Source organism: Diaporthe batatas (genome assembly GCF_019321695.1).
Source record: "Diaporthe batatas strain CRI 302-4 chromosome Unknown Contig00004, whole genome shotgun sequence".
NCBI lineage: Eukaryota > Fungi > Ascomycota > Sordariomycetes > Diaporthales > Diaporthaceae > Diaporthe > Diaporthe batatas.
Window position 1 is genome coordinate 3,157,939 of NW_025408551.1, and position 27,287 is coordinate 3,185,225.

Consider the following 27,287-nt stretch of genomic DNA (forward strand, 5'->3'; position numbering starts at 1 on the left):
GTGCATAGATGCGCAAGCCTCCAATAGTCCAGACTTGGACAGAGGCGCCGCGTTGGTGAGACAGCCGATCTGCCATCGGTTTGGTAGGCAACACGTAATAATGCAATGGACCAAAGGAAGCTAGATTCAAAATGACAACTACTACATGGCACTTGCTCCTCTACAGCGGGCTGGATGCCTGGACATACTCGCAGTACTAGTTCCTGCCAGCTTCATCTTAGCGTGCATGTAACGAGACGGTCGGAGGCTCGGAAATAAGGATAATAGTAGGGTATCAATCACGGGGCGCAAGCCTGCGGATACTGAAGAGCTGAACCAGGAAAACCATAGAGAAACAACAAAACTCTGCCGGATGATACTGATCGATTTGAAAATAAACATAACTGAGAAGCAGATCGTGGCTTCTCCGGGCCTACTGACTGTGAAGCCCTGACTCGACTCCGTCGTAAAAGTTATCTTCGAGGTGCAGTCTCCTACAAGTGCAGTGTACTACTAGTCAGTAGTTAAATTCCAAGGTAGAAATGACAGGGACTCGTGCAATATTGACGAAGAAGCATCATCACACAGCGTATATCTTGTTCAACGGAGAGGTTGCGGGATATCAATACTGGCTCTGCAAAAGTGGGTTGATAGGATATACTCCATGCCAGTGAGCCTATCCCCCCCCCCAATGGAAAGCCAAGAGGCCATCATAGATAAACCTTGGAAGAGTGTCGTCCAGACTACATGCTCATTACACCCTGCTTGGATAATTGACACAGTGAGTGCCCCAGAGAAGTCTTGTTGTTCCTCCCACGTCAGCCCACTCTATCCTCATCGTATTAGATGAATGCTACAATAGACATGGATTGTCCGAAAAGTCTAACCATGTCAAGTTTTGGTTCATTGACGGCCGGCTGGTACCTAAAACCCTTGCGCCTTGATATGACGGACACCATGGCGAGACCCATGAAACCCCGGATACTGCTGATCTGGTGTTGACGCGTACATGTAAGGTTATCGTTGAGAACGTTAATTATATTACCACTAAAACGAAGAGACAGTAGTTGTATCTCACGCACCGTTGGCACTAGCTTGCAGCACCATTGTCATTCACACCATCAAAGATTGGTATTTATTCAATCAATTCTCTGCTCCGTTACAAAAAAACACAGAAAGAAGGCAGGCCATACTGCATCTCCAAAGGAGGTTGAAATCTGCGAGTATTTGCATTTTACTGTCTGCTTATTCTAAAACAGCGATTTTAGCCTGGGAAAGATGCAGCACAACTGTCCGTTGCGTGGAACGGGCGAAGTCTATGACAGGACTAATGTATACCTAGGCATATATCGTAATCCTGTGTTCAATATCAATAGATCGCGGCTGCGCCGCTTGATCACCAGAAGCCCAGATACATACCCCGCCGTGGCTTCCGATATTGCTGCAACCAAAGTACTACCCGCCCTTTGTCTTATGAGACACGCTGGCCACGGCAGGCCGGTCAGTGTGGCTCAGTGCTTGCCATCGGCTTTGATGTCCACGTGGGTGCGGCCAGGGCGGCAGTGTAGTTGCCCAACAAGTTCCGCAGAGTAGCAAGAAGGTCTTTCAACCTAACAAGTTGCAGCGAGCCAGCAAAATATGGTCCTTCACGGCCCCTCTAGCCTCCCTTGCAAACTTCGAGCCCGTGTTCTGTCGCATTGATCTTCTCATCAGCGAACCCATGCAATAATGCAGCCTCTTTACAAGACCCTCGCCATGACAGCGCTAATAAGCCTCAGGGTGCTGGCGTCGAAAGTATGTCTGTCCCCTATACGAAAGATATCTTCACGATTGCAGGCGGGCTGACCATCCTCCAGGGCGAAGTTCAACCAAGGCAGATCCAAAGCTCCTGCAGCACCAGGCTGGTCACTTCCACAAGCACATACCTCGTCTATCAACCAGAAGTATTCAGCAATCCCCCAGAAATAGGCGGCCCTGCCTGGTCAACACGCACCACCGGGACAGGCCTTTACGCAACAAGGACGGGCACAGCAACTATTCAGGTATGTTCTGTTCCATGGGCCCGGCTTATCCTCAAAGCCTGAACTAATCACCATGCAACTATCAGGTCTCCTTTTGCGAACAGATAACAACAACTCAAGCCGTCCCTACCACAGACCCAAGTATTGCCTCGGTAGCACCTACAACAGTCTCGACGCTTTCACCACCGGCCTCGACGCCTCCATCAACAGCAACGTTAGACGGGACGACGGAACCACAGACCGTGACATCGACAATTCCGCCAGTCACAGTGACACTAAGGGTGCCGGAACGTAGTACAGGGACAGAAACAAGCGCCCAAACGTCCCCGACACCCTCATCAACACAAGAGACGGCCACGGTTCCCACTCCAGCAGAGCCAGACCCAACACCCACAGAACCAGCCGCCCAACACACAATAAGCACATGCGCCATCACATCAGCCCCATCGGCCACCGCCCCGCCCCCGTCCGGCCCGGGCTCAGACCTCACATGGGGCTGCCCCCCGGGGACCAACTGCTCCCCGCCGAGGCCACAGCCCTGCGACGCATGGTCCGACTCGCCCGCGGACGAGTTCACGTGCCAGGCAGCGCACTGCGCGCCCGCCAGGGCCCTGGTCCTCAGCGGAGCCGGGAACGGGAGGTTCCCGCTCAACGAGGGCTACTTCGACCTCGACCCGGCGCGGTTCGGGCTGGGCTTCGACATCTTCGCCAGGCCGGGCGGCGCCCTGGGGCGCCGGCTCCAACAGCAGCAGCAGCAGCACAGCGCCGCCAACCTCAGCGTCTTGGACGACAATAACAACAACAAGTCCCACCCGCAGAAGCCCCGCGACTTATCGAACGACCTGATCCCGGCGGCCTGCTTCAGCCCGTGCAACAGCGCCTACCTCGAGGCGCAGTCGATGGGCAAGACACCCCGCCTGTGCCGCCCCGGGTCGGCCTTCATGGCCTACCACCGCGGCTGCGAGGACTGCGCCGGCCGCAACGCGGGGCAGACGGCGGGGCTCACCACGGGGGGCCCGGGCGACCCTGACTACCTGGCGGGCAAGTTTGCCCAGTTCCTGCGGTACTGCAGTGTGGTTTCCGGTGGTGGTGGCCCGCCGTCGTCGTCGGCTGGGGCTGGTGGGGCGGAGGAGGAGAAGACATCATCATCATCATCATCATCCAGGCCAACAGCCTCCGCCGCCGAGGACGGTGGTGCTGCAGGTGCTTCACCCCGTCCGGACTCTGGCGCAGCGTTCGCGGAGGCACAGCAAGGGGGGAAACCGGCGGGTGCCTCGCCGCCGCCTGCCCTACCGTCACCACCACCATCATCATTATCATCACCCGCAGTGGAGGAGGAGGGGACCAGCCCGGGCACGTCCGAGGCCGCCGCGGCAGACCTGAAGGCGCCGGCGCAGCCCGAGACCCCACCGGGTGCCGCGCAGGCGGCTGGGTCCCATGCAGTAGCAACAGCGGGTGTCTCGTCATCAGGAAACGCCGCCGCCACGGTCCACGGTGCACCCTCGCCGTCGCCGTCGACAGGGGCCGGCATATCCTCCTCCTCCTCCCTCGGCACCACCACCAAGCCGACCGGGACAGGGCCAGCAGCAGTAGCCACCGCGGGCTCTCCCAGAAGCGTACCTGGTCCCCTCGCGGGATACGGCACAGTTCCATTTGCCGCATTTGTTTCCTTTTTAATTGTATAAGTGGGTTTTCGTTTCCGATGCCCATACATATAAAACATATATGGCACCTTTATAGAGTGGTAAAAGCTTAAGACCCAGCTTTGTTTTTAAACAAAAAAAGACACAATGCTAATAATTGTGCAGAGAGAATACAATATGCATGTTAATTGTATGATATTTACCATGTCCAAGGTGGGTCGCAGCAACCCAGAATAATGGCATGTCAAGTCTGTCTCCTTGCATGTGGTCCGGGGGGCATTCAACCCCAATCTATGTACAAGAGGGGACCGGACCTCAGGATATATGAATACATACACACACATACACACACATCATTACATCATTACAATCATATTTAAATATACTCAGTTCCACAGCAACCACCACATTCTACCGCAGTGGGCTGGCTGACTCGGCTAGGCTCATTAATAAATGGGAGACTACAGGAAGAGAGAGAGAGGGAAGTCCTCATAATCAAGGCCCATCCATCAATCCATCTCACCATGATCCCAAGAGCCCCTTCTGGGTGGATTGGATATCTCCTTCTTCTAAAAAGAAAACGCCCCGCCCCGACCAGCCTAGATCTTCTCACTAGGAACCTCATTAACCCCCTCGGCCTCGAGGCTCTTGTCGGCACCGGTGTGGCCCGCGTTGGGCTGCTGGCTGCCCTTGTACTCGGACTTCTTGAGGTTGTTCCACTTGTCCTCCTCCTTGTCGAGGTCCTTGAAGCACAGCCAGAACCCGACGCCGCCCGCCGCGGCGATGATGGCCACGGACCCGTAGTTCCACACCCAGTTGGGGTCGCCGGCCAGCGGGGTCCACGCCTGGCCCAGCGCCGACGACACGGCCGACATGAACAGGTTGACGCTCATCACCACCGACTTCATGTTGTCTGGCGCCTTGGAGAATGCGTACTCGTACGACGTGGTGTTGGTGAAGATCTCGGACAGGCCGACCAGCACGTAGGGCAGGCACTGGGCCCACACGTTGATGGGCGCCACGCAGCCCTCGTCGGTGGTGCGGTCGCCGCAGGGGGACATCTTGTAGATGTAGTACTGCATGACGGCGGCGGCGACCATGGACATGGCGGAGAAGCCGAAGCCGAAGGCCATGCGCTTCAGCGGGGTGAAGTTGATACCGATCCTGCGCAGGCCCGGGTAGACGAATCGGTCCAGGATGGGGATCATGATGACGATGGAGATGGGGTTGAGGTTCTGGATCAGGTCATTCGGCGCGCCGTGCAGCTCCATGGTCGAGGCTTGCCTGGCGGGTTGTTAGCTCGTGATCGCATCATGAGTGGCGGTAAGACGCCGGAAATGAGATAAATACTTACGTGGTGAGGTTGTTGGTCATCTGGTTGTAAGCCAGGAAGAAGATTGGCAGGAAGAGGAAGACCTTGCAGGCCTTGAGACCACGTCGGACCTCGTCGACCCACTCGTCATCGTAGGTCATCCAGCCCGGCCGGCTCTCGACGGGAATGTTGGACGGGCGAACAGCATCCCAGGTGAAGCTGCGCTTGAAGCTGGGCGGGTTGAAGATCTTGCCCCAGTTCCCCCTCATGGCCAGGCCAAACATCTTGAAGAATTTGCCCAGGACGGAGCCGGTAGGAGGGCTCAGGGTGTACTTCTTCTTCATGAGGAAGAGGATGATTGGGCAGATGGCGAAGATGACGGTTGGGAGCAGGAAGGCCAGCCAGAAGCCGACGTACAGCTCAACATAGACCATGGAGATCTGGCCGGACAGGGAGCCGAGGTTGATGGCCATGTAGTAGTAGAGGAAGATACGGGTGTTTGTGACGGCGGGGTCGACGATGACCTTCTCGCCCTTCTTGGTGGTCTCGACGTACATGCGGCGGTCGTGATTCTGCTCGGCCAGAAGCGGTGCCACGTTGGCCTTGAACAGACCGGTGCCGATACACAGAACGAGCATGCCGATGACGAAGGCGCCGAGAGAGTTGTTGGGGTGGGTGATGACGCTGGGGGCTGAAGCAGCCACCAGGATAACGTGGGCAATCATGGAGACACAGATGGCGATGTGAATGACCTTGTAGCGGCCGAGTTTGGCGTCAGCGAGCCAGCCACTGAGACACAGGTTAGCATGTATTCATTCGCTCGTTTGCTGCCCTGCGACTGTGCCGTTTGAATCGACCAAGTAGCACGCCTTGTAGGCGAAGAACTCACCCGAACAGAGGAACCAGGTAGGCAAAGAACTGGTTTGTGAGTGAAATGCCCTGGCCGGCGCGAGAGCCGAGACCCAAGGCGCCGGACTGGCCTCCACGACCGTACCCAGCACCGGTATTGGAGCCATCTGGGAGAGCGTGGACTACAAAGTTGGTGTAGAGTATGCTGGAGCCGTAGTAGGAGAAACGCTCTCCCAGCTCACAGACGGCAACCGAGTAGGCAGCCCAGTTGATCTTGCCGGAGACCCTGCGGAGTGTGCGCAGCTCCTCTTCTGTGGGAAAGGGGTAGTCTTCGTCGAGCAGGCCGTCGCCGCCGTGGGAGCTGTCAGGGATGTTTGTGACATCGATGCTGCCCTTGCCGGCCCTCAGCTCGTCGACCGTGCCCAGAGGTGGGCCAGGCTCAGTGCCATGGATGGCAACTTCAGCCTGAGCGATCTCGGCTCTGTCCAAGTTCACGGTCTGCGACATGGCTGAACCTGATGAATGGAAGTTTGGGGAGAGGGTGGAAGAGGGGGCAGGGAGGGGGGAGGCGTGCAAAGGCAAACGACCTGGGACATGCCAGCAACTTTATTCTCTCTCGCTCGCTGGAACAAGCTGCAGGGCCTCGGGTTGATCTCGCCCCTGCTCAGATGTGTGCCCTTCATTCACCCATGTCACCCATGTAAGTCTATCTAGGCCAGACCAGGTAGCTGGATACAGCCAGAAATGACCTAGCCGCGGTGATGGAACCTAGCGCAACGAGGACGATTCAAATGTTACTGTTAGTCCCGCCGCACGCCTCCGCATGTGGTCTCCACCCCAACAACCACCCTGGAATGGCCCATCACCCATGTGCAGGGGCCCCTGACACAGGTGAATGGGAAGATGGGGAGGCTCAAGGGTCGGGCGACGGCAGCCGAGGTGCCCTGATTCGTTGGCGGGTGTTTTGGGGGCAGCGAGCGTGGCGGTCCATAGGGTGACCGGCAGGCCGACAGGTTCCAGCCTACACTACTGCAACGTTAAATCGACGAGCGCACGGGGCCGGACCTGAGATTGACAGAGGCAAAAAGGTAAAAGGGCCTATCCAACCACTACCCAGTCTGCCCTAGGGTAATCTCTAGTGGCCACCGCGATTGTTGAATGCTGACGTCTTGTATTTGTTTTGGTTTTTACGACAGCACATGACAGGATATTATCGATATCTCGTTTGCACCACGGTTGTCTGTGAGCACTTCGGTTGTACCTCGGCCCATGTGCTGTTTGAACCAATCCGGATCGCAAACGATGCCAGAGGGCTGGAAGATTAGAAGAACAGCAAAAACTGGACGGAACCCACGCGACCATGCCGGTGGCCACGGTGATGGTAAGGACCGATTGGGGCGGGGGAAACCTGGCAGACCGTGGGTGGGAAACGGCACAGTAAGATCTTGGCGGGACTTCGTGCTCGAGAGTCGAGACATGGCTGCTGGCTGCTGGCTGCTCTCCAACTCGGTCAAATACGGACTGGCGGCTTGGCGGTTCTGCTGCAATTGGCAGGTCGCCACCCCACTGATAAGGTTGCGTGCTCAGCGGTCGCGTGAAGAGTTTTTGTCGAGGGTCATACAACGGCGCATCTTTATCAGTATGCCTGTATTCGTGACAAAATGGCCGATGGGCCGGGTGGGCACATCCTCCCTCAGCCCTCGCGGCTTACTGCCGACGCCTCGAGGGTTTTGTTGATGTTGGATGGGATATCAGCAGATGCGTGTACTTGGCGGGCGGCAGCAGGCGATATGAGGTGAGGCCCGGCGAGCCAACGTGTGTAATTGGGGTTCGTCAACATGGCATCGGTTGCCTTGTCCCCCTCGTGCCGGGCATGTTGTACATGACTGCCTGACTGCCTAGCGATCCTCAGTGTGCTCCGTACCATGGACCATCTGTGTGGGACAGACCTCGGCAAGGCAAGGCTAGAGCCACGCTGCCACGCTGCCACGATGGCCCTCGAAGCTGAACCGTCCCGTCCTCTCTGAGCGGTACTGCACATGCGCGGCAAGGCGGCCAGCAGCATGGCCGGAGACTATTATGGTGGACTGCGGAGACCCTCGCCACCCTCGACACACAGGACTGTGGTAAACCTGGGCTGGCGTAGCACATTGGTTGGCGTCCGTTATCACGGCGGAGCCCTGCCCCGGGAGGGATGGCGTTCTAGAAGGACTAGAAGGATTCTAGTGCCCAAGGCGTGCATTGCATTGCCCGCTGGCTCGACGGGCTGGCTTCGAGAGAGGATTCGAACTCGTAAAAAAGTTCCCAGGACGCCAGGCACCTTCTGGATCGGGGCAAGCCGAGGGATGGCCTAGCTGACAAGTGTGCCGCACGAATGGGGGAGGGGGGGTTGATTGTCGATGCAATTCGGATCAGGGCCGATGATTGGGTGCTCGGCTGTCGTCCCCCAGGTCGTCCCCCAGGTCGTCATGTCTGCATGTTGCATCGAACAGGTCCAGCTGGGCTGCTGGGCCATGTGCATGCATGCATGCCCGTCCAGATGTTCCCGTCGGATTGCACGTCGGGTTGTGAGCGATGGATGATGCGCTGGACTGTTGGCTGGTTGGTTGGTTGGTTGGTTGGCTGGCTGGCTGGCTGGCCTAGTCTGGTCTGCATGGTTTGGGTAATTAATTGATTGATTGATGTTTGACTGAGGACGACTGACGATCGCGGCTGTCGACAAACCAGAGAGAGGGTCAGGGTACCCAGTCTTCAAAGTTCCTTCCTATCAGTTCCCCGTTTTCCTCCCGTCGATACCCCCGTCTTGCCGCGCCTGGACGGAGTACTCCGTACTCCGTGCCTCTAAGCTTGAAGTTCCGCCCGTTGGAGAAGCCACAGCATGTCGCTCTAGCCCTTCTTCCCCTCCCTCACCGACGTGCCCAGCCTGCGACTGCCTGCCAGCCTGCCTGCCTCGCCCAGAATGTGCACGCACGAATGTTATTGCCCCATCTGGGAAAAGCACCAGCCAGTGCCAGGCAGGCCCAGCGTGCTGCTGCTGCTGTTTGCGAGAGCGACAACTACCTTACCTTGGTAACATCGACAGACTCCTTCCTTTCCTCTCGCTATCGCATCGATCAGGATACAAAAGACATGACCGGCGGCTGCCTGGATGCAACTTGCCATCTCAGGGCATCCCAGTCCGCACCACCATGTTACCGTGAGCTTGGGCCCGGGCAGACTGGCAGACCCCAGAGAGATCGCCGCTGGCCAGTGCTGGGGCCAAGACCACACGGCCGGGCCCTGATGCTGCTGATGGCCACTGCCCCGACGGCCTTTGACAGCCAAGGAACCGCATGCGGAAGCTGTTTGGTAATACGCTGTCATTCCGTCCTCGTAACCGTGACACGACCAAATGCACCCTCCCAGGGCTAATGATAATAAGCACGCCAACCTTACTCGGGCGTCTGTCTGCCTCTCTCTTGTTTCGCAGTTCCAAGGTCGATCTGCTGAAGATTACAGACATCACAACCACCGTCGCCGACGTTGCTGCTCGGCCGTTGGGCCAAGACATCAAGACTTTTTAGTCACTCGACTGCCCCGTCGTTGCCCAGTCGCCCCGATTGCTTGCCCAAAGCTTGTCCCCACACAAGCCAGCACCGCCTGCTTGGCTGCCGTGCTTGTCCTGCTGGGCAAGGCGGCAGGGGTTACATTGCACAGCGCGGGGCCGCCACATGAAGCCGTTGTCGCTTACTGTTTAACCAACAATGGTGTCTGTATCTGTATTTCAGCCAATGGCCCAAGTTAGTTGTCTTTCTCCAGTACTTGGTGGCTCAGCCCGAGCTGGCCGGTACTGCTGCTATAATTGCAAGTGCATTGTAATATTGGGCAGTCAGGCGAAGTCCTGGGCACTGGGCTAGGCATGTTATGTCTGTGACGTTGCGAGCCGTATCAACTTTCGGGAGCGAAGATATGAAATGCTCCCAAGGTTGTTTCAATCAACTGCCTGGGTCAGTGCTTGCTTACGGCCCGCTGAAGTTAGAATGAAACATCTTATTCAAGCGTTGCCAGGAGTAAGTCACGGCATTTTTGTTCTCGAAACCGAAGAAGGGTTCACGTCAAAGAAATAGACACATGGACTATTTATTCCAAGGTTGCACACCAGAGTGTCTCAGAGCTGATCCACCGGAATGTAATAGTTATGACAGCTAAGCCGGCCGTATAGCTTAACTTCTGTTGTTGGCTGTGAGGAAGTCCCATCTAGAGCCCCGGGTGACGATCGGTAGTTTCCAAGCAAGATCGAAGCTCGAGGTCTGGAACACTTTTACTGTGAAGAACACTTATCAATCATACGAGTGGTTGAGAATTCAAACCTCGACCCCGAGCAACGCTTGCACCAACGTCGCCAGCGAGCACATAAGAGTCAAAAGACACCCACGTTGATACAAAACGTCGACGACCTCTTTTCGGTGACTCCCCCGTGCTGTGGTCAGCGGCACCTCTATTAGCTGGATTTTCACACCCATACATTGCTTTGGGTTGGTGTTTGATATTCTATCACTGCCCGCGCGGGTGGTTAACTAACCGGTCCTCATATCACTGCGGTCTTTTCGTGATACATCTATATGTACAGAGAGAGCAGCACGCACGCTCTGGTTGTGCTTCTCTAACACGCTGCAAGGATGAACAGGGGCGGGACTATCTTTCCTCATCGCCAAACGTATGTCCACACGGGACGCATGAGACGGCCGCATTCTGTAGGTGACCTTGTTGGTGTCAATTCTCAGCATGTAAGTTGGGTAAATAGGTGCTCTTGGGCTTTCTTGATGATAGCCGGCGGCAACACAATGAAGTACCGAGATCGACTTTTCGGTCATCTTGTTTCGGCACATTTAACTTACAAACAATAAAAGTCTACACTAATGTGAGTCTATGAGCCCGGAGTGCTCATGACGCTTGCCCTCGGTGGCGCATTCCATCGCAATCGGTCCGCTGAGTGCCTCGTTGTCGAGGCTACCAATGTATTCGATTTATCAGGCTTCCCTTCCAATCACCATAAAAGTAAGAATGAGCCGCTGGATATTGAACGCCTTTCCTGTCCCGTCACTTAGTGACGGTACGGGTCTTATGTACTGCTAGAGATAACCAATAGGCAGATTGGTTATTATGGTCTTTTGGCCGGACGGTCAAGGCGTGTGGCTAGGAGTCGCGCCTTCCGTTGCACACTTCTGCGTCCTCAAAAGTCACCGAGGCGGTGGTAGGGGACAGCCGGTAGGACCGTAAGTGGGTGTGGACTGCAGAGCACAGCCATTCAGAGCCTCGTTCTCCGAGGACAGTCTACTCTCCCCCCTGCGGAGGTTCCTCATCTCCCTGGAGGCTACCGAAACACCGTTGCAGGAGACTCAAACAGGCCCCTGGCAGTCGCCGAGTGGCGCGTCTCGGCCTCATCCTCCGAGGGGGGTGCCCGCAACCTCGAAGGCGGATCAGAGTCACTGTCCTCGTCCATCGTGACAGACGGCGTGTCACTGTCGTCGGCCTGCTGGCGGGCGGCAGTAGAGGTATCCGGGGTTCCCGGCGTGGGGTCGCCAGGAAACGTCGGCGACTTCAAGGCCTCGCCAAAATCCTGCCCTAGGGTCCTGCCTTCGGCGCTGAGGGCTGTGAGACCCCGCGCGAAACTCCTGGTCGGCGCGTCAGCCGGCGACGGCGGCTCCTGCTCCTCCATGGCCATGCGCGCGTACATCCTGGCCGCCAGCTCGTCGGGTGAGGGCAGGGAAGGCCTGCGCGCATTTCTCCCCGTCACGTCCATGTCCCTGTGCTCCTCATCTTCAACGGGGAGCCCCTCCCTGGTCAGCTTGGCACCCTCTCCTCCTGCAGCCGTGGGCCCCCCCTCGGCAGCAGTCGCTTCGTCCTCTGGGCCTGCCGATCTCATCTCCGCAGTAGCAGATTCCGCCTCGGAAGCCGCAGGTTCAAATTCCGCAGGCGCAGAGTCGAACCCCGCAAGCACAGATTCCGCCCCGTCCAGCTGCCGCGGGCCCTCCAGCACGTAGCCATCATCCGACGGACAAGCATCCTAAGCCGTCTCGCCCGCCTGAGGCGCCGTGCCGTTCGTAGGGGCCGGCGTGGAGCCCGCGCCGGGGGCAGCAGAGCCAGGCACGCCGGGCAGCGGCGGCCGGGCCAGCTCGCCGGCCTCGAACTGGCCGTAGCCACCGCCCTCGCTGACGAGCCACTTACGCCTGTTGGCGCGGAGCTGGTTGAGCATGGCGAGGACCTGCTGGGTCTCGGAGCGGATGGTCTCCTCGGTGCGGTCGCCCTCGCCGGGCTTGCGCAAGGGCCCGACTATCCAGAGCTCGCGGATGCGGCGGGTCAGGGAGAGCAGGTTCTCGACCGATTTTATCTGTGGGACGAAGTCAGTGGAAACCCTCCCGGAGCACAGGTTTCGGTGGTGGGGCGGGGAAAGACAAAAAAAGAGACATACCAGAGTCTGGGTCTCCAGGTCCATGGCCATGCTGTTGTACGAGGCCTGGCCGGTGGAGGTCTTGTTGGTTATGGGCTCTGTGGCGAAGTTGACGAGATCACGATAGCTTGTGAGGATCTCGGCGACGATCTTTCCCTCTTGGTCTGGGAGATGGTCAGTGACTGACTGCCTGGCAAACGGTCGTGAACGGTGGAGCAAGGAGGACGGCGGGCGACCAAGGAGCTTGCTTACCAAGGAGGCTAGCCGCCGCGGCGGGCTGATTGCGCTCCATTCTCGAGGATGGCACACGTAAGTGCACAGAAGAAAGAAAAGATAGCTAGTCGATGATTATGATGAATTGGCAGCGGGAGTAAGTGTGCTGCCCTGTGTTGGTGGGTGGACGAGGTTGAGATTGAGATCAAAAGTTGATGTGCTTGGTTCAAGGTGAGGTCGCAGCTTGCCGTACCAGGTACCCGAGTACAGTAGCTCGAAGCTTGGTGGGCACTGGGCAGGGAGCTTGGGCCACTGCGACTTGGCTGGCGCACACTGTGCCGACACACGGCCAACCAAGCTTGTCACTACCACCTCAGGCCCTCCTCTCTTCGACTTCATCTGCCATCATTTCATACTTCATGATCATGACAAGACCGATACTCTAGGAGCCACCGAGAACCCATCAAACAGTCATGCATCCCATTTTAAGATCTTCTATGACGCCTATGCTTGGAAGTCAATATGCCACGATTCATGCGCAAAGTGCAAACAACCAGTTCGACTCCGCGCCAATGCAATCGACCTCGTCCCTCGTCCCTCATCCATCGTCCCTCGTCCATCGTCCCTCGTCCATCGCCCATCGTCCATCATCCATCCATCCCACCCTCGATGCTTCGTCTTCTTCGGTCGTCAGAATCATAGCTGCTGACTGTCAGTGCCTGGAAGTGACTTCTCGCCAGAGTGAGAGGCCACTGTGCTTACCCTGAGAGGCTCGTCGAGGTCATAACGCCCCCCACAACTGAGCTGCGGGATCTGCTCGTAATTGTCCACCAGCTTCCCTCGGGTGGCCAGCAATATCTGCCCCTTCATCAGTCTCCCATCCACATCACACATGTCCACTGACACTGCCAGGAAAGCACATACCTCTCGATAGGTCAGGCCGGGCTCCTCCCTCATCGTCCCGATGAAAGCCCACGACATGGCCCCCGTCGCCGACCCCGAGATGGTCGCGTCCGCAGACGTCTGGTCATCCCGGCAGCCCGAGAACATCCACACGTCCTTCCCTTCCGTATGCCAGTCCTTCTCGTCCGAGAACGTCTCAGCCGCCAGTCCCTCCTCGTCTGCCTCCTCGCGCGCGTGCGCCAGCCCGTGGAAAAAGTCCGTCGCACCACCCAGAAGCATCTTGGCGTCTGCGATCTTGTCGCGGCTGAAACCCCCTCGCATCAGCTCCCCCGCGGCGTGGATCAGCGCCTTGCCCTTTTTCAGGTGGTCCAGCAGGTTGATGTTGCCATCCTCATCCGGCCGGTATACGAATGGCAGCTCGCACGCCGAGCCCGAGTGGCAGCAGTCGAACAGGATCGTCAGTCGTGCGTTGGGGTTCATGGGGCTTATGATACTTCTGTGCAGCTGTGCGGCAACATCGCGTCAGTCACGGTCAGCCACGGCCAGCCACGCAGGCTACACTGCACTTGGGCTTGGTCGTTGCTCACAATCTCGCTGGATATTTGGCCCGTCTCCGTAAAGTCGACAGGGCAGATGGTATCATCGAAGCCCGTCGGCCGCCCATCATCCGTGTCCTTTACCTGGCCTGCCGTCGAGCTGTCAGCCCATAATCACCTGTCTGCGCCTGCACAGGTGGGTTTGAGATCGCCGTACCTCCGTGCCCCGAGTATGACAGCCACACAATGTCGCCGTCTCTGTTGTATGATGTCAACCACTTGAACGCGGCCAGGATGTTCTCGCCGCTCGGCCAGAACGGTGTGCCCTCGTTTTCCGGTGTGTCGGTCATGATCACCATGTTCTTGGAGTCGTCTGAGAACCCGCGATCATTGACCAGGAAATCGCGCACGTTTTCCACATCGTTGTGGCACCCGTTGAGCTCGTTTTCCGTGCCGGCGTAGTTGATGCCGATCAACAATGCCTTCTTGCGAACCATGTTGAGCGCTTTTTCTTCTGGTCGTTCGAGGATTGGCACGTATACTTGTTCTGGTAGCGGCGTAAAGATGTTGAACAAGCCGTTCCGACGAGTGTCGCAGTAGCCAAACAACGGCGGCGACACGAGAGCGCGGGACTCTCGGAGAGGACATCGTCACCTAAAAGACAGAAATCTTAGTCTCTCTGCCACCGCCGCTCCGGCTTGCGACGCGAGTCACAGCCCCTCGCGCGATGCGGTCCTCCCCGGCCAAACATTTGAAGCTGAACCCCTGGTTCTGTGGGGGCATTACGTCGTGACGGGTCCTGTCCGGTGGGTCGGCCCGCTGTCACAGTCCGCTCAGCCCCCGTAAGACCCTTCCAGCCTCGTGACTGCGGGCTCTGGACCTGTGTGTACAAGCCTTCTCCCCATCCGAGCTCACGATGATCGTGCATGGAAATCGAGCGCTATTCCGTCTTCGTCCTCGCCCACCTGGGTGGGCTCATGCTCGCCATGTCGCTTAGCTAGTAGCGTACCGCCTCTTTTCATCGGCTCGACGCGCAGTTCTGGGCAGCTGGTTTACCACGAGTTTACGAATGTGTCGGAGAATTGGCTGCCTCAAATCTTTCGCAAGATGAGAGCATTGGCATCCCTAGGCTCAAGTGGCTAAAGTGCAGTTGCACTTGGGTACCAGACACAATTTCTGGAAGACCCAACGCTTCACTCCACTACTCGACTCGAAGAATTAACAGGAAGTCTCAATCTGACATTTTCTGTGAGTCACATAAACAGACGAACGCTAATCTCAACATTTGTGAACTCAAAACTAAGCAGATAAATCAATCGTCCTGCTATAATCCCAACTTCCATTGCTGGGGTTGTACTTGAGATCATACGTGACCGACTCATCGACCTGGCCGCCATTATCATGGTTGATACACAGATTTGGCTCGCCATAGTTGCCCATGAACTCGAGCTCGAGCTCAACGCGGGTCCCCGGCTCTAAGCCACCGCGAAAGTCTATCGTTAGAGGCTCGGCGCGAGCGACACGCCTGTTGTTGCGACACCTGACCGAACGGAGGAATGTGCTCGGTGTCCCATCTACGTCCACGCCAGTGATCAAGAGATGGAACTTGCCCCTCGCATTCTGTCCATTCGTGATGATCAGGCGCCGCTGAAGGATGAACGACGGGATGGGGATATCCAGCTTCGCCATGACGCGTGTCATCAGATCGTCCGACTTGGAGAACACCCTGAGGTCAGCAAGGCCATCTACCGGCGTCTTCTGCAGGTTACAGATCGCCAGGAATGGGTTACGCTTGCGGCCCGGGATCTCCGGGATCTCGTTTGCGGGCGTCACCGTCAGCGAGGAGCCCAGGACGACAAACACGTCGGACTTCTCTGCGTGCGCATGCGCGCGCTCAAAGTCCGCCTCGGGCAGGTCCTCGCCGAAGTTGATGATGCTGTCCAGGAGGATACCGCCGCAGATCGCGCACTTGCGGCCTGTGCGGTGGTCATGCACTGGGCGCTCGTCGGGTGCGACGGCCCGGAAGTCTTTGAAGGAGAGGGGAGGACAGAGTCAGTCGGTCGTATGTGAATCACCCGGGGCTGACGCACAGTGACATACCACGGATGTATTCCTTGCCGCAGTCCTTGCAGTACTCGCGGTTGCTGTTTCCATGGAGCTCAGAAACCATGCTCTGTATTGATTAGCCCAAGGTCTCCACCCGCAACAAGCGTCCGGGGTAGACATGTGGGTTGATTACAGGCAAGATCCCACTCCTCCGATGCAGCCCATCGCAGTTCTGGCTGATGAGATACTTAAGCACCCCGCGATTCTGCAGCTCAACGAGGGCCATGTGAGTCGGCGTGGGTATCGCCTCCAGGGTGTCTATAGACCGCAGGTCATGCCCGCGCCCCTGCGCCATGAGCGTCCAGGCGCCCTCGGGGCCCCTGAAGTCCGCGATCCCGGCCGAGGTCGACACGCCCGCGCCCGTGAAGACGACGAGGTGCTTGCTCGTTCTGATCCTGTCTGCGAGGGCCTGCGCCTTCTTGTCGACGGCGGCGGCGGCCTCCTCGTGCTCTACCTCGGCGACTCGGGGGGCGGTGTTGGCCATCTTGGGGAGACGGCTCGGGCGGGGCGTGGACAAGGTATGTTGTTTGTCATTGTGGGAGAGAACACGAACGGCCGACACGTCTTGATCGAAGGGGATGGCCTTTGTATGGACGACGTCGACTCGAGCTGATCGGTGTAAGCGCGTTTATTATGTCGTTCACGCGCTAGGCAGCAGCACCGACGGAGTGTGAATCCTACTCTGCTTGGATACCGCTGATACGGTGGAGGGCGGATGAAACGGTCTAGTGCCGTTTTGTCACCGTTTCTTCAGAACAGCACCGCTTAAGAGAAAACGGTGCGCCGTCTCACGCTGGGAATATTGCCTTCTCTCATCAATTAATGTGGGGGTATATTGATTCACACTGGGCTATCCAGCAGCTTCAAGCATGCTTGGATGCCATACTGAATACCTAGGTAAGCATCTATCCTTGGGCCTTTCTGTATTTCGATCACAGAGTCCATGGGTCCCAGCCCTGGAGTCCCAAGCAGCCGTCCCGCGACCCATCGTTTGCAGCACGTGCAACGTGCGCAGCATGATGGCCCAGGTCCGGACCTCAAGTCTCAAGTGGTTAGCCGCAGGATCGCCGGGCTGAACATTACTTTCGAGGAAGAGGCCCCGAGGGAGAGGACGGGCGGGCCTTTGATTCATATCAAATTACACCTGGTGTCCCTCTCATACCAGCATGATGCCACCAATGAGACCAGCGACCACAGCCAGCGCCCGTGCGGGGATGGCCTCGAGGACACTGCCACCCGCCGTGACGATACCACTCCCAGAGCCCGTCTCCCCAGTCGAGCTGCCCGAGCCGCCAGCTCCTGCAGAAGCCGAAGGGGCCGCCCCGCTTGTTGCCGCGCCTGTCGCCTCCGACGTTCGCGGTTTGTCCGAAGGCTGAGGCTGAGGCTGAGGCTGGGGCGTTGCGACTGGCTGAGTTGGCACAACAGGGGCCTACGTGAGAGCGAGTCAGTCAGGCTCAATGTGCAACGCCATGGCCGTAGGACGAGGAAGACTTACCGGAGCTCCGGGCGTGACGGCGGGTGGCGTCTGGATGATCGAGGTGAAGGTTGCGATGGGGGTAGTGCCCGGGGCCACGGGCGGCACGGGCGCCGGTGCTGCACCACCACCACCTCCGCCGCCGCCGCCGCCGCCATTGTTGTCGACCAGAATGCCAACGCCCGCGCGGGCACCCTTCATGTTGTTCGCCGTGAGGAACTGGTCGACATTAAGAGTCTCGCCGGCCTGAGGCAGGCCGGAGATGGTCGTGCCCGAAGGCTCCTGGAAGAGCAGGAACGAGTACTGGCGCTGGCCCGTCTCGCCCAGGCTGCCGGGCGGGGCGTAGGCGACCAGGGGCTGCGCCTGCGACGAGATGCCCGTCTGCACGCCGTCGGCCTTGAACTGGTCCTGCGCGAAGTGGAGCACGGGGGCGGCCGGGTCGGTGGTGTCGAGCATCATGACGAGGAAGGCGATGCGCGTGTTGACGGCGGACTGGTCCGAGAGGGCAAAGACGGGGTCCGTCGCCACCGCCGCCGCCGGGAGCGTGCTGCCGTCTTGGATGCCGTCGAACCGGCTGCCCGTCCCCTGATAGCTGACCTCGAGGCCGAGGCTGGTTGTGAAGTCCGAGGTGAGACCCGGCGGGATGATGCTGCCTCCTTGGGCGTGGGCCGTGGCGGCCATGAGGCTGAGGAGCAGCCATAATAGGGGTCTCTGTGTCGTCGCCATGTTCACTCGTACTCGTCTGAAAAGAAACAACCAACAAGAAAGTATGCACCTGTCGTCCGGAGATTTATCAGACCAACAAAAGTCAGCTGGACTTTGGCTCGACCACACCCCTTCGCGTGGGCCATCTTAAAAAAAGAATTAAGCTTGTATATAACCTTCCCATCCCGCCATGCAGGGCTGTCTGTCGTCAGGGGTGCAACTGCCAGTGATGGGGAAGGGGTTTGAAAAAGGGAAAAGTAGGGGTCAAGTCTGAAGATCGGACCGAGAGGATTGGCGTTTCATCACACCCCCTCCCCTAACAGCACCGCACCGCCGCGCCGCCCCCGCCGCGCTAACGTCTACAACCGGCCGTCAGTCACGGTTTCAAGATGGGACTTCAGAGTCGTCGACCCAGGCAGATTTCGTGAAAGCGCACACATGCAGTACGGCCGCCAGCGTACATTACATACCTGCCCTGTAGCCCCGCCGCTAGAAAATTGCCCGTTTGGGGAGATCTCCAGACGGGGGAGCCGCAGCGCCGGCTGGTGGGCTTTCCGTCTGCTTGGCGGGCATGAACGGACGCCTTCTCCTGCCCCGGCGGCCCTGCTTGGCGGCGGGTGGTTGCTGGGCTTACTACATACATGTACGATCGATTGCTTGTCTTCCTTCTGATCTGTGTTTTATTTAGCTGGGGTGCGGCCTAAATGTGTATTTAAGTCTGTCTTGGGGTGTAGGGAAGCAGTGTGGACTTCAGTATTCCATACCGTGCGTTAGTAGGTACTAGAGATGGTCACCATAAATATCCATACCTTTCTAGTAACCTCTTAATTACTACACTACTTCTCTTCCTTTAAGGCTATTATTATAATATTCGTTTTAATCTAACGATTATAATAATATATATTATCAAGCCTTAATAATCACTTTAAAATTATAAGGTTATTCTAAAGGCTTAAAACAGTTATAGAGAAAAAGGGGTTATAAGAGTAGAAATAGACTTACTAGGGAGGCTCCTTCCTTCTAAGTAACTCTCTCCTTATTACCCTATAGTTAGTCTCCTACTTAGGTATACTAACTAGCTAAGAGAGAATTCCTTCCTTCCCCTTCCTATTAGGTCTTTTTTAGCTTTTTAACTTTAATTGGCCTGCTTCTAATAGCCCTACTTCTAAATCTCTAGATATACTAGTAGTTGATTCTAACTAATTAACTTAAAGAAGGAAGGTAAAGGACTTAATTGAAGTTAAAGGAAGGAAGGAAGAAAGGAAGGAAGGGGAAGAAGTACTCCTCCACTCCTTAACTTCTCTATAATCATTCTCCTTTCTACAAGTCCTTCTATAAGTCCATTTCTTCTCTCTATAACTACTTTTCCTCCCTAAGTCTCTTATTATTAGAAGTACACTAAGATACTATTTAACTACTTAAAAGTCAATATTCTCTCCTCTTTAAGTATATTTAAAGTCAGTCTTATAAAAAAGGAATTTTCTATTTAGAGGGTGTTTATAGTGACCATCTCTAGTACCCACTAACGCACGGTATGGTTCAAACAATTGTTTGCTGTGTGTGGCTCTGGCTGGATAACTGGGATTGCATTTGCATCACGGTAGTCAATATGTCGATCCTGCGAAGACAAAAGTTTACCCTGGGGCAGTTGGTCGGCCCACGTCTGGCATGAGGGACTCAGCGTGACCACTTGAGCATCCATGGATTGAACTGAACGACTTGAACTTGGTCTCATATAGATGGGGCATCTTTAATTTTCTCAAGGGCGTCGACTTCCTGCTATAAAGGGGATCGGGGACTTGGTGTTTCATCCACTGGTAAGTGTCCACGGGTATACGGTTCGTGAAATATTTATTAGCCCTTTACCTCGGAACACCTTGTTCCCTCTGTCGATATATTGCGTTGCCAGCCCAAAGATTGTCTACTTGCACTCCATCAATATCAATCCTTGCCACCAGCTATGGTTTCGCCTGTGTTGCTACAGTGCTGAGGTTCGATTCCAATCCCAGCAGGTTCAAGAATGGAACGTCTTCTTTGAATACGTTACAGGACCAGGTTCGAAACTGGGAAGCCAACATTGTGTGACTCTGAATCTTGCAACTAACCTCTTGTAATCTGCTTTGTCCGGCGGGATGAGCAACAACTTCCTGCTAATGAGAGATCCAACAGCCCCCGTGAGGCCGCTCACGCTGGTCTCTGCCTCCACGCATGTGCAGTCGCTGCAACATGGTGGATGCCTTTGAGCCACTGCGCACGGGACTGTTCCCATCTCTTGTCACTGCTGGCGTAGATATGATCCCGGTGACTGAACTCGCAGGCCGCCCAAGAAACAGCTGCCCGGTGTTAGTCCATCCGTGTGTGGGTGATATCGTATCCCCGGGAGAGCAGGTTTGTCCGGGACATCACAGGTCTCCGTGTTAGTGAATGCTAGCGACGCCGCCGAAGTCTTGCTCTCGGAGGCTTTGCACACTCCGGCGACAGCTAAGTCAACAACCAGAAGGAGTGGGTCCTCATTTAATTATACGTATGGGGATTAGGAACGAAACCACCACAACGACTTCGTTCTTCTCCTCAGAAGCAGTGGTTCGACCTCCTGGATCTCGAACAAGTTCTCATGAGCACCGAGGGGGGCATATGAGGGTCCTGCAACTTGTTGGATCTGGCGCCAAGCGCGGATGTGGAACAAGCTGAGCCATAAAAGTTACATCGAACGACAATACTATTCACCAACAGTGCGCTAACAAGCCCGTTGGTGACGCGTGGGGGCGGGAACGGCTCCAGGGGCTCCACCAGGAGGGCCGATCCTCTGTTGGTTTTATCCAGGCCCATTCGATTTATATTCAATGTTCCCAAACCCGTCCTCAAACCGAGCCAAGTGAGACCCTTTCCATTCTCACCTGTGGCTTATCCCCTTAGCCATCGAAGGCTCTTTCCTAATCACGTATTCAAATCTCTAGCAACCTTCACAAGATGGATATCACGGGATTCGCCTTCGTCACCGGTGGAGGTGAGATGAACCCTTCGGCATATTGATCTTTCCATTTTCATTCCCATTGTGGTCCAATCCTGACGTGATCAATGCTGACCCGCTTCCTACCAGCAAGCGGCATCGGCCGGGCCACATGCCTGGCCTTTGCCAAAGACGGAGCTGTAGGTCTGGTGGTGGCCGATCTGAACCTCGAGGGCGCGCGGGAGACGGCGGCCCAGGCAAAGGCCGCGGCTGTGCACGATGGCTTCCGCGTTGATGCGATCCAGGTCGACGTCACGAGCGAGGACTCGGTCAGGGCTGCCGTTGCCCACGCGCGCGGGTTTCTCGGCCGCATAGACTATGGGGTCCACTCGGCTGGCGTGAGTTAACGTTGCCTACTACTGCCCCTGATGATGTCCATACCAGCGACCTGCGGCTGACGTGGTCGCCTGTTTTTCAGATCCCGGCCGGGACGTTTGATCCCATCGCCGCGGCTAGTTTTGCCGACTTCAAGCACCTGCTCGATGTCAATGTTAACGGGACGTTCCTCTTCACCAGCTTGGTCTCAAAGGCTATGATGGATCAGGAGCCTCGGCCTGCGCGTGATCCTGCCCGGGGGAGCAGCCGAGGAAGCATTGTCATTTTGGCATCGGTGTCGTCTTTCATGGCAGTCCCCAACATGGTGTAAGTTTCATGGTTGATTTATTTATTTGTTTATATGGTGGTTGAGCTTGCTGATGAGTTCGTTTCCGATTAGTCAATACACCTCTTGCAAGCATGCCATCCTCGGAATAACCAAGACTGCTGGTAGGTCACTTTTCCTTTCCGTCATCCTGTGATCCTCTGTATATACCAACTGGGTGACTGACAAAACCACAGCGCTGGATAACGCACCCAACAATATCCGGGTCAACTGCGTCTGCCCCACCTGGACAGACACCCCGATGACCCGGCGCGCAACAGACGTGGCTCCAGGCCTGGAGGAGGCCCTGCTGGCTACGATACCAATGAAACGCCTGGGGAGGCCGGAGGAGGCAGCTGATGCCGTCATCTTCCTGTGCAGTCCGAGGTCCAGTTTTACAACTGGGACCGGGCTGGTCCTGGATGGCGGGATGACGCTGTCATGCTGAGTGCAGAACTTGAGCTCGGAATAGAAAAGGTACCAGGACCCCCGATCTCAATGACTTTCTATGTCTTCGTGATTGAATTATTGTCGAGACAAAACAAGGCATGAGAAGGTGGGAAATGATTGGAATGGGGGTGGCCCGTCACTGTAACGAGTAAAAAGGCCTGAAGCCTGACTGTTTTCGTGCCTCTTTCCAGGCTTTATTGCACGCTAGGTGCAGCAACAAGTAGAAAATGAGAAGGGGGGGGGGCGCGGTGATTTCAATGGAAGCAACACATCGTCAGGGCTCTCTTTGGTCATCAACCGGCCTCGAAAGACCGTCAGACCCAGGATCAGGCAAGTTCAGATGTTCCTCCTCGGGGGTCGGAACGCTCCGAAACAAGCCTGTCCCAGTAGTTTTTGGCTTCTTCATCCGAGTGCTGCATTCCTGTGTCACGACTCGGACATGAAAAGGGTGATATTGGGGCAATGTCCGTTGATGACAAAGTAGGCAGGCTGCTGGGAGCAGGCTGACTTGTCTATTTCTTTCTTCTGGATGTTGAGTTTACCAGTTTCTTCTTTACAGATTTTGGCATCTTTTCTTTCCTCTTCTCGCGCTTCTCCTCTTTGACCGCTTGTTTATGGGCCTACAAATTAACCTTGTTAGCAGAAGCGCCCCACTTATCGAGAGCGAAGACAGCAGCAAGACTTACCCGTTTCTCGTCCTTGTCCAGGAACCTCTTTCCACGTGGGCGACCATCGCCTTCGCCGGCCTCGCTTCCGCTCCCGCCTGATGATGCGCCGTCGTCGGAATCGTCATCCGAGTCGGCGCTACCTTGCGCAGCATCATCTGGGGCGTCCTTGGAAAGGACGACCTGGTCGGCAAGGAGGTTCTTGTAGACCAGGGAGTCGCCCTCCCCTGTGCCGAGCTTCCGCCCGTCTGCCTCGATGTCGTACACCTGCTCGAGCGTCTGCGGGATGTACTGGTTCCGGAACACCTCGTTGTCGACTTCTTGCTCCGCGGCGGCCTGGTCATCGTCGGCGACCGCGGGCCTCGACTGGTAGAGCAGGTCGACGGTGTGCTTCATCTCGGCCCCCTCGACCGGTCCTTGTGACTCGATGATGAAGTCGAAAACTGTGCGGTCTGCCAGGGTGTCGACGCCCTTGCGCCGGAAGAAATCGCCTACGTTCTTGATGTCCATGCGCAAGAACTCGAGGGACCGGGGGTGGTCGTGTTCGACACTCTGCGACACGTCGATGATGTACAGCGTCTGGTCGTGGTAGAGGATGTTGTACTCGCTCAGGTCGGCGTGGACCAGCCTGCAGACCTGGTACATGCGCCTCATCAGGCCGAGCAGCTGGACGTAGAGGTCCCTCCACTCGTCGTCGCTCGAGACCTGGGCGTCCCGAAGCCGTGGGTACGCCCAGCCCTTCCTGTCGCCCAGGAAGTCCATGACCAGCACGTGCAGCTTGAGCGAGATGGGCTCCGGGCAGGGGATGCCGGCGGAGTGTATCCTCCTCAGGTTGCGGAACTCCTTCTCGGCCCACAGCTTGACCATCTTCCTGTTGTTGCCCTTCTCGGAGCCGCCCTTGAAGCGGTGCTCGCCGGTGATGTACCTCTCGCGGTCCTTGAAGACCAGGATGGCCGTCTTGTAGATCTTGATGGCCTTTTGCGCGGGCTCGGAGCCGTCGTCGGGGTGCAGCACGGCGCCGTAGACGTTGGCCTCCTTGCCGGTGCTGATGGCGCCGTGGATCTCGGAGACGACGCCGCGGTTGATGAGCTGCAGCAGGATCATGCGCGTGCGCTGGTCCAGCACGAGCTCGCTCGTGGCGCGGTCGGCCTTGTCCTTGTCGCGGTCCTGGGTCTGCTTGACGTCGTCGAGGCGGATCTTGGCGGCGTGCTTCGAGAGGGCCGATATTTGGTCGTCGACGTTCGCCTGTGTGTTCGCCGTGGGTTTGCTCGATCTCGAGGCCGCGCCTGCGCCTGCGGGCCCGCTGGCTGTCTGTCGGTTGAACGACCTGCCCTCGGGGCCGTCCAGGTCGAAGTCGTCGTCCTCGAAGATATCGTCGAAGTCATCTTCTTCATTTTCCAGCTGCTCCTCGCTTGTTGGATTGGGAATGGGCTCTTTGAGAGCTTCTGATACTAGTTCCTCGGCCATGGTGTTGTCTGAATGGCTTGGAATGAGAAATTGGGGTTGTTGCAAGCAAGGACTGTGATGTGCGCCACACCACTCACCTTTTTGGCTAACTTTTTGATCGGGAAAGACTAGAATGGAAGAAATATGGTGTTCGTCATCCTGAGTCAACTTTTTTGGGCGGGATGTCCGCACCCCGCCACCATATGTTATCGATAAGCTGCGATAAGATAAAGAAAGAAGTCGTCTAAGTACCGTACCTTCCCAGGTTGCTCGAGGCCCCCTGTAGAGCGGGGCATTTCTTGACCCCACGTACTTGTACATTGCACAGCAATCTTAGATATCTGCCTGGACTGCACCCTCATAAATTCATATTAAATTGTATGGTCTTTGAATTACCTATCATCGAAATTCATTTCCCCTAGAAGTCCCCGGCTCTAAATGCCCGCACCGGGCATCCGCAAAACATACGCATCTCGCATCTCAGTCGTAGCAGTCCCCAAGCATGTTCATCCTGGTGTAACAGCATATCAAGAACTGGTATGCTGCGTTGTTTGTGCCGCCCATGACGTCCTTCTGCACTGAACAGATGTTCTCGGAAACAGCCAAGTCAGAAAAGCTCCTATGCAAAGGGTAGGAAAGAGAAAGCATGTGCCGTACCTCGAATGGATCACCAGGTCCGTTTATTTTGCCAGGAGGATTCATCTCCTTGCAGCAAGCGGCGGTGGTAGAGTTGTCCATCGGCCACTTCATCTTGCCGCCGAGTAAGTCGTCGATATCAGAGCCGGAAAGGTTCTCTAATTTGCTCAGAGGAGATTGGCACTCGCAGTGTCTGGTGACTGTGGTGGCATGGGCGGCCCTGTCTCGTGCGAGGTCACGTCAGCGCATCTGTAACTCTTTTTTTTTGGCGGGGGGGGGGGGATGCATACTTGATCCATGCCAGTATGAGAAGAAAGAGAAGTCTTGGTGGCTGTATCATTTTGTCGAATATCAAGTTCTTAGTAAGGATGGTGGTATTTCCGTGTAATGTCAATATCACTCCTCAAATAAGCTGGAGTCCATTTAGTATAAACCTGGATCGCAAAGGTTAGAGGCGACTCAGTTGCAGACCGCCTTTTAAGCGGTGGTTCTTTTCTGACTTCCAGGGGACATTGTATTAGTAGTGGCAGTCAAGTTGAAGTCTGTCACCGCTCAAGGTGACTGGAAAAGTGCTCTGACGAAGACATAGTCATTCCATAGAGGCTTGAATGCAGTCAACAGCGAGACCATATAAGTGTGCAGTGGACTCAAAGAAAGAAACATGTTGCGTAATAAAAGGTCTGCCCTTCCAGATGCCTCGGACTATGGTTTGAACAGCCAACAGTGAGTGCCAACCTTGGAATGGAGACCCACGGCGTGCCAACTTTGAAGCCACTGCCTAGGTGACCTGAGGAGACGTTTGTAATGCACAATAAGACTATCGCGAAAGGCGAAGTATGTCCATGAATGAATACGCTCCTGACGTCATCTCCTGACCTTCTACCAAGGCAGTGACGACATCATGTCGATCGTGTAGTCCCCTAATGCAACATCCCGTGTTGGAAGCGCCTTAACACCAACATCAGTTAGTGTAGGGCGCGCCCACAAAAAGTACCTGGGTAGCTTACCGCTCAACGCCAGTATGCTTGAGAACATAAATTGAGAATTCCCTGCGTGATTTTGGACCGATTTAATTCATTCATATTTATTTTCAAATATAAACCAATACCGCATCTCTAGATTTCACAATAACCCATCATCGCATTGCTGGAGTATATCATGCGCAAGAGCTGAACACATTATCACGAACATTCCAAAAAACTCAAGCCCGGGATACTACTTCGTTTTGAAGAAATCCAAAATGCCCATCCGGGACATCTTCGACCTTCCAGATACGTTTGCCTACAACGGCTGGTCTATCAGATACACAGCCCGTCAGACTACCGCTGATGCAGCATCTGCTCCGCCAAACCCCTGGGTCGTCTTCGTCCACGGCACCCCGTGGTCCTCAGACGTCTTCCGGCCCCTAGCAAACGCACTGTCCGCGACCGGTAGCTTCAACATTGTCCTCTACGACCTAGCCGGGTACGGACAGTCACAAATATCCGACAAGTCTCAGGCCAAGCCCGAGCCAGACACCTCCGTGAAGGCACAGGGAGAGCTACTTGCAGCATTACTACAACATCTCCACCTCGATGGCAAAGACGGAAACGCAACCCCGCACATCGTCGCTCACGACATCGCCGGGGTGATATCAATGCGGGCTCACCTGTTGCACGGGTGCGAGTACCGCAGCCTGTGTCTTTTGGATACGAACTGCGTCCTCCCCTGGGGCGACAAGCTTTACAGCCACCTCCGGGAAAACCCAGCGGTGTTCGAAGACCTCCCCGCAGGCGTGTTCGAGGGCTGTTTGAGAGCTATCATCCAGAGCGCCAGGGTTAAAGGACGTGGGTTAGGCCCACAATGGGAGGGTATCCTTGCGCGGCCATGGCTGACTGGAGGGGACGGGGCTGATGATAGTCTGGAATATGACCCACAGAAGAACTTTGTCAGGCAGATCAAACAGGCTGATGATACCCACACGGCCGAGCTCCTGGACAACGAGCTGTACTCGGAGGTCCGCTGCGATGTCAAGATTCTGTGGGGAGAGCAGGACGGGTGGATCCCGCATCACAAGATGCAGAGTCTTGCGAGGATGTTGGGGGATAGGCTGAAGGGGTTCGTCACGGTGCCGGAGGCTGGCCATTTGATCATGCTCGATCAGCCCGAGCGGGTGACGTTGGAGGTCTTTCGATGGCTTGACAGGCAAGCCTGAGATTTGAAGTGTTATGGAACTGTAGCGAATAGCATGCAGTCTAGATATTGTTTAGGTCAGGGTATCTTCTCATGC

At 56.1% G+C, this 27,287-nt stretch overlaps 10 protein-coding genes across 10 annotated transcripts; 3 read left to right on the plus strand and 7 right to left on the minus strand.

The window, feature by feature from the left end:
* Positions 1-1,707: 1,707 nt before the first annotated feature.
* Positions 1,708-3,685, plus strand: KVR01_004674 (uncharacterized protein; the record flags this gene model as incomplete). Its single annotated transcript, XM_044794745.1, has 4 exons — positions 1,708-1,777; positions 1,836-1,872; positions 2,121-2,281; positions 2,376-3,685. 4 exons carry the CDS (start codon positions 1,708-1,710, stop codon positions 3,683-3,685), a joined length of 1,578 nt encoding a protein of 525 aa, XP_044646838.1.
* Positions 3,686-3,999: 314 nt separating this feature from the next.
* Positions 4,000-7,819, minus strand: KVR01_004568 (uncharacterized protein). Its single transcript, XM_044790129.1, has 3 exons — positions 5,845-7,819; positions 4,998-5,744; positions 4,000-4,927 (listed from the first exon to the last, which is right to left on the minus strand). The coding sequence occupies exons 1-3, from the start codon at positions 6,309-6,311 to the stop codon at positions 4,243-4,245; spliced, it is 1,899 nt and encodes a 632-aa protein (XP_044646732.1). The 5' UTR covers positions 6,312-7,819; the 3' UTR covers positions 4,000-4,242.
* A 3,338-nt stretch (positions 7,820-11,157) lies between these two features.
* Positions 11,158-11,709, minus strand: KVR01_004573 (uncharacterized protein; the record flags this gene model as incomplete). Its single annotated transcript, XM_044791115.1, has 1 exon — positions 11,158-11,709. One exon carries the CDS (start codon positions 11,707-11,709, stop codon positions 11,158-11,160), a length of 552 nt encoding a protein of 183 aa, XP_044646737.1.
* Positions 11,710-12,867: 1,158 nt separating this feature from the next.
* On the minus strand, positions 12,868-14,986 carry KVR01_004385 (uncharacterized protein). The gene is made up of 3 exons (XM_044787769.1): positions 14,104-14,986; positions 13,938-14,035; positions 12,868-13,854 (listed from the first exon to the last, which is right to left on the minus strand). The coding sequence occupies exons 1-3, from the start codon at positions 14,381-14,383 to the stop codon at positions 13,144-13,146; spliced, it is 1,089 nt and encodes a 362-aa protein (XP_044646549.1). The 5' UTR covers positions 14,384-14,986; the 3' UTR covers positions 12,868-13,143.
* Positions 14,987-15,185: 199 nt separating this feature from the next.
* On the minus strand, positions 15,186-16,476 carry KVR01_004090 (uncharacterized protein; the record flags this gene model as incomplete). Its single annotated transcript, XM_044786213.1, has 3 exons — positions 15,186-15,913; positions 15,987-16,059; positions 16,126-16,476. The coding sequence occupies 3 exons, from the start codon at positions 16,474-16,476 to the stop codon at positions 15,186-15,188; spliced, it is 1,152 nt and encodes a 383-aa protein (XP_044646254.1).
* A 672-nt stretch (positions 16,477-17,148) lies between these two features.
* On the minus strand, positions 17,149-18,192 carry KVR01_004458 (uncharacterized protein; the record flags this gene model as incomplete). The annotated part of the gene is made up of 2 exons (XM_044787482.1): positions 17,149-17,421; positions 17,488-18,192. The coding sequence occupies 2 exons, from the start codon at positions 18,190-18,192 to the stop codon at positions 17,149-17,151; spliced, it is 978 nt and encodes a 325-aa protein (XP_044646622.1).
* Positions 18,193-21,141: 2,949 nt separating this feature from the next.
* KVR01_004789 (uncharacterized protein) lies at positions 21,142-22,269 on the plus strand (the record flags this gene model as incomplete). The annotated part of the gene is made up of 5 exons (XM_044790653.1): positions 21,142-21,178; positions 21,272-21,519; positions 21,600-21,823; positions 21,897-21,946; positions 22,019-22,269. 5 exons carry the CDS (start codon positions 21,142-21,144, stop codon positions 22,267-22,269), a joined length of 810 nt encoding a protein of 269 aa, XP_044646953.1.
* KVR01_004143 (protein kinase RIO1) lies at positions 21,741-24,536 on the minus strand. Its single transcript, XM_044791184.1, has 2 exons — positions 22,958-24,536; positions 21,741-22,891 (listed from the first exon to the last, which is right to left on the minus strand). Exons 1-2 carry the CDS (start codon positions 24,401-24,403, stop codon positions 22,784-22,786), a joined length of 1,554 nt encoding a protein of 517 aa, XP_044646307.1. The 5' UTR covers positions 24,404-24,536; the 3' UTR covers positions 21,741-22,783.
* Positions 24,537-24,739: 203 nt separating this feature from the next.
* On the minus strand, positions 24,740-25,815 carry KVR01_004178 (uncharacterized protein). Its single transcript, XM_044793034.1, has 2 exons — positions 25,309-25,815; positions 24,740-25,238 (listed from the first exon to the last, which is right to left on the minus strand). The coding sequence occupies exons 1-2, from the start codon at positions 25,356-25,358 to the stop codon at positions 24,863-24,865; spliced, it is 426 nt and encodes a 141-aa protein (XP_044646342.1). The 5' UTR covers positions 25,359-25,815; the 3' UTR covers positions 24,740-24,862.
* A 443-nt stretch (positions 25,816-26,258) lies between these two features.
* Positions 26,259-27,212, plus strand: KVR01_004265 (uncharacterized protein; the record flags this gene model as incomplete). The annotated part of the gene is made up of 1 exon (XM_044783292.1): positions 26,259-27,212. One exon carries the CDS (start codon positions 26,259-26,261, stop codon positions 27,210-27,212), a length of 954 nt encoding a protein of 317 aa, XP_044646429.1.
* Positions 27,213-27,287: the final 75 nt, after the last annotated feature.